Here is a 5,597-nt window from a genome sequence, read left to right as displayed (position 1 = left end):
TACAAATGTGACATTAAAACGTTTAATTTTGCAACATCCTTCTAATCACTGGAAAGTATACTGCATGTTACTGGAAAACTAATTTTTTTGTTATCATCTGAACTACTATAGCACATTATTAATTTATGTGGTTGGAGAGTCACTGACATAGTGGTTTGTGTATTGTATGTGAAAAATGCCACACGCTGACAAACTGTATAGCTTGTTTTAATTTTCTAGTCTCCGTTTCACTCTGCAACAACTCTATATCTACAGATCACATGACTGTTATTGTTACTATGGAAAAAATTATCACTTTCTAAAAATGAAAAAAAAAAAATAATAAACGTAGAATGTGAACATTTCTGTGTGGATCAGTAGTGCATTCATAGATATAGCAGTCAAAAGGACATTCAATATTTGCTATTTAATTATTTTGAAATATATGTTGAGATGAATATAAAAATCCATTGTGAGTGCTGAATATTGAATAAATGTAGTTCTACTTGAATATGTTATATGCAGAATATTGTACATCTGTTAGCACTGTTTGACAGTGTTTCCGCATTGAGAACGCCTTCACAGCATGACTATTGCTGTACCTTACTGAAAGCACTGCCTTATTCTGTTCAGTGCAGGGACCCTGTAATAGCATATAGGTCACAAGCTATGAGAAACTCAGTTATTTTGTGCAGAGAAAGAGAATAATATCAAAGCAGCCATGGTTGGTGTGCTTCTCTTTGCATGTAAGTACTGAAATTACAAAATCTATCATTAATGATCAATAAATTAAAAAAATGTTGATTATTGTTTTCAGATATCACAGTGAATCTATTCCTTAAATGTCAAGGTATGTTCCAATAATACACTTAATAAACAACTCAGTAAATGTAGTGTTGTATTTATCAGGATGAAAATGTCCCAAACTTCTTACCTTCTCAGGTCAAAAGATTCATCAAGCTAAGATTTACAGTGAAAATTCAGAAGTTCCAGAAGGTGGAAGACTGGAGGTTACTTGCAGCACATTTGGCTTTACAGAAAAGGCAGTTCATTCATATCTGTGTAAAAATGGTAAAGCCATTCTTATGAAAAAAGGGACACCTCGACAAGACACCACCTTTAAAATAGAGAGAATAGAACTGAACGCTTCAGGCAACTACAACTGTGTGTTTTCAGAAGAGCAGTTGGAAATAACCAAAGTAACAGGATATGGTCAAAATTACATCTTCATAAATGTGATCGGTAAGATACACAGCTCTTTTTGCTTGCATTTGTGAATATGTTTGATTCCTGGGCACAGATGAAATATGTAATTACTTAATTGTGCAACCACAATACACTCAGAACTGCCTTTAATGAGAGCGAAATGTTTGATATTTAATAGTTTTCTCCTGAAGGGGGGGGGGGGGGGGGGGGGGGGGCTGATTTCTCCTGGAATATTCTTTTTCATTCAACCCTAAGTTTTCTCTTTCTCGCCACAGAATCTTTTATTTATGCACAGATACATTTGCTCAAACCTGAGGTGCCAGTGGGAAGTGATGCTGAGTTTAACTGTTCGACGTCCAAACCTTTAAACAAAAACCAGTCCAAGAACATGATTTTGGCTTATCTCATCAGAAATGGAACACCTGTTGAAGTTAATATTTGGGACACAGAGAAGATGATGACAACATTCACCCTCAGAGATGTCAGGATTGAAGATGCTGGGACATACAGTTGTGTTATATTGTTAAACATACTCCCTTACCATGGAATGAGACTTCATCAAAATATTACAGTTAATCTTGAGATTACTGGTAAGAATGGAAGAGGACAAACAAAACAAAACAAAACAATTTAGTATTGTAATTTAATCAGTTCAGTGGAAGTTGTAAAAAAAAAAAAAAAAGAGTAATTATTATAGAAATAATGTACTTTAAAAGAATATACTTGAGTGCAAACTGAATGTAATGTTTTCAGGCACTTAACAATGTTAATTGCAATTACATGAAGATGCGTTTATAGTTTATATTAAATGCAGCTATTATATTAGCTGAAATTTAGAGTTGTTTTTAACCCACTTAATTAAGACTTAAGCGATGTGCAATTTTATAATGTTGTCTAAAATATGGTTAAAGTGTTTTGCCGTCTGTACACTTGAAACGGGCATGTCATTTATTTACATATATTTGCAATTACACATTTGTAATTAAGAAGTTGTAATTTAGTGCATTTAAAAAATATTAAATTTAAATGTAACAGTTAACAACACAAATTAAAGTTAATTTTCCTTTTTTTTACATGTGCATTAGTATAATATTAAACACATAAAAAGTAAGTGCATCAAAGCATGACTAAAGATTTTTAAAACAATAATTTAAAATGTACTATAAAATCGAATAATTCATACAACATTATTAGAGTGCTTTTTAAGTGTTCTTAATTGTAAAACAGTCATGAAAGTGTTATCTTTAACTCGGGTATAGCCTTTTATTTTATTCATATTATATTACCTGAAAATACCATATACAAGTATATACATTCACTGTAAATAATGCATTATAGTTAACTACAGTACTAAGTAAACTGTCAAAATAATAAATTTTTGTGTGTTTTTCTTTGACAGTGAATAGCAGCATTAACAAAGTTATAATTGCCACAACGTGCTCTATCATAGTTTTGCTCTTCAGTCTGTTTCTGGGAATCTGGGCACTGATCCGAAAACGAGGTACAACTTTCTCTAGATCTACAAACACTTACACATCATTTTGTTGATTTGTTCTGTTTAAATCCTAAAACTGTTTTTTTTTTTCTGATAGGATGCCTTAGAATCAACATTGAAAGGTCAGTTTGAAAAGTTAAAAGAAATTAAAGTAAATTAGAAATGTAAATATATCAGATATTAGATTTAGCATAAAATTTTAATGCATTCCTAAATCAACAGATCCTCGAATAACGAGACAGAGCTCAGAGGAACAGAAATTTACTACGAAGGTATTCATTTAATGGATATTATTTCTTGTTGGATTATTTCGTATGAAAACAGAAGGTTTGGGTATGCTGTCACTATACAGTACATAACAACTGAGCTCATGGATTTCTATTAACTCTATTAACTTGTTTATTAACTTTCTTACTTTGCAAAGTTAGCCTGATCTCATGAGAAAATCTGACTATGATGTGGCAATATCATATGAATCTGTACGGTTTTTTAGAAAAAAATAAAATTAAGCATGAAGATTCATCAATAGGGCAGATATAGGCAGATCGAATGAGTTCTTACAAATTCGATATTTTACTGGTCCACTCATTCTTAAAAGTTTTAGATATTTCTGTACATAAATGTAAGTGGCGGTGGCACTTTTTTAAATTTTATTTTAAAGGGATAGTTCACCCAAAAATGACAATTCTGTCATCATTTGCTTAACCTTATGTCATTCCAAACCTCTATCTTTGGAGCACAAAATTAAAATTAGAACCACAGAAAAAAAATAAAATAATTATATTTATATATATATATATATATATATATATATATATATATATATATATATATATATAGCTGCTACAAATATACACATTTTTTATATTTTTATCTGCTAAATGTTCACTTGTAAGCATTTAGGAGTATACTTCAATTCTAAAATACAGATAACCTCAAAGTTAAAGAAATGGACTAAAACCCCTTAAAAAACTTTCATATCTTAAATTTTCAAATCTATCTTCCAGAAGTTAACAATCCTCACACATCTGATACTGGTGACACACAACATGTTGTCTGGTAAGCCATAATTTATGTATAAATATGTTTTGTGCTGTTTTATCTTTGTGTTGTTTTCATCTCTTATTTTTCATACTTCTGACTGATTTCACGTCTTTTGTTTTGTCTGTTGCAATTTCAACTTTCATACGAATGATTGATTAGTTTCTCTCTCTTTTTTTCTTATTTATTTACTTTTTCAACACAAATGCTGTAAATCAATGTCCATAATGACTCAGGAGTGCCTCAGAGTTTGCTGATTCCTCTGAAAGTGGTAGGTCTGCACTGAATGAATGAATGAGTTAATGCGGTGTAATTATTGAAGCAAGTATTGTAAAAAACAGTAATGTATACACAGAAATTTAGTCATTTTGTGCTGTGCAGTTACAGTGAATAGCCTTGTCTACATAACACAAATGTCTTTTATTTTTACAGATGAAGATTATAATGACGTGGGAAGCATTACAGTATGATTAAATTATGCTGTTGCAACTTCGTGGTGTTACCTTTGCTTTTGCTATTTTACAACAGTTGCTTTTTGTGGTCTTTTTTAGCCTGTCTTTTTAAGTTTCTGGTTTAATCTGTTTGTAATCTGTTTATTGTCACTATTGTTGATTTTTTTTTAATGACACGGACCTACTGACTGATTGTTGACTATCCCTTTAGTCACTTTATTCATGTAAATAGTAGTGTAAATTATCTTTCAAGACTGGACATTAACTCCCAGCATTCATACCAAAATGCAATATACATATTGTTAATGTAACATCACATTATAGAATACAAACTAATGTTGGTTTTATTATATATATATATATATATATATATATATATATATATATATATTATCTGCAGTGTGTTAGTGCTTTCACAAATGTATTGAAGAATATCTCACAATAAAATGCTTGGAATTGAAAGATATTTCACTAGTTACAGATCATATTTCCATGTTTTTTATGCACTTTACAAAATCGACCTTTATCGACGATATTTTAAAGGTCGATTGGACTTTGAAATGTACTAACTGTTAACATTACATAAAGAATCAATTAAAGTCAATTTTATGTCATTTAGTATGAATAAGTTAAAATAATAAAATACTAAGTAACTTATAAATAACACTGATGATACACTTTGTTTAATAATTGGGCCTTTTTTGGTTAAAGCATGGGGACCTGTGATAGTATAGATTTGTTTTTCAGAATCAGTAGATATTTTAGCTCCATGTAGTGTTTTTAGTTATATTTGGCTGTGAAAGTAGAGTAATTCATGTTTTCTTCTGTGAAGTCCATTGACAGACCTGCCAACCTTGGAATTTCTTTTTGAGTACCGTCAGGCGGGCGGGTGAGGGGGTTAGGACCTTATGGGTGTTGGAGTGGGGGTAAACAGTTTACAGTTTTACTTTTAGCAATTTATTACTGTTTACTGTGACTATTTAGTACATTTTTGCTATTTACTTTATGTTATACAAAAAAAAAAAACTTTAATTAAATTTCAGTACACTTCTGTATAGGGCTTGGCAATATAAGCAAATATTATAACGCTGTATTTTTTGGCTGAAATAAAACACAGAATTTATTTAAATGGCAAGAAAAAAAAAAAAAAACCCCGCTATGAGTGGTTGAACTCTTCATGTTTTTCTGTTGATTGTTTTGAGTACTGCATGTGGACAGGGGCATCACTAGATTTTTGCATAGTTTAGATTGACAAATCGTACCAGCGTACTTTGAGGGTAAAATGCGTAGCCGGTATGCAAAATGCATACATGTTGGCAGGTCTGCATTGCAATAAGTATATACATCTTGTTTTGGAGGAAAGAAGTAGCTCTATCTACCCTGGTCTTAAATTGCTGGGGTATATTTTTAGCAATAGCCAAAAA

General features: G+C 31.0%; 1 protein-coding gene across 1 annotated transcript; it reads left to right on the top strand.

The window, feature by feature from the left end:
* The first annotated feature begins 515 nt into the window (after positions 1-515).
* On the top strand, positions 516-4,617 carry LOC127934486 (uncharacterized). The gene is made up of 10 exons (XM_052531921.1): positions 516-725; positions 797-829; positions 922-1,221; positions 1,461-1,775; positions 2,585-2,686; positions 2,778-2,802; positions 2,903-2,952; positions 3,688-3,739; positions 3,958-3,992; positions 4,154-4,617. Exons 1-10 carry the CDS (start codon positions 701-703, stop codon positions 4,189-4,191), a joined length of 975 nt encoding a protein of 324 aa, XP_052387881.1. The 5' UTR covers positions 516-700; the 3' UTR covers positions 4,192-4,617.
* Positions 4,618-5,597: the final 980 nt, after the last annotated feature.

Source organism: Carassius gibelio, chromosome A18 (genome assembly GCF_023724105.1).
Source record: "Carassius gibelio isolate Cgi1373 ecotype wild population from Czech Republic chromosome A18, carGib1.2-hapl.c, whole genome shotgun sequence".
In the NCBI taxonomy this organism is placed as follows: domain Eukaryota; kingdom Metazoa; phylum Chordata; class Actinopteri; order Cypriniformes; family Cyprinidae; genus Carassius; species Carassius gibelio.
This window is presented reverse-complemented; position numbering and strand designations above follow the sequence as displayed.

What these genes read in the sequence shown, in the direction of transcription:
- LOC127934486 (XM_052531921.1), top strand. Translation starts at nt 701, where the DNA reads ATGGTTGGTGTGCTTCTCTTTGCAT. An exon ending in GGCACTGATCCGAAAACGAG is followed by an intron (nt 2,687 to 2,777) that starts GTACAACTTTCT and finishes TTTTTCTGATAG; the next exon opens with GATGCCTTAGAATCAACATT. An exon ending in AACAGAAATTTACTACGAAG is followed by an intron (nt 2,953 to 3,687) that starts GTATTCATTTAA and finishes TCTATCTTCCAG; the next exon opens with AAGTTAACAATCCTCACACA.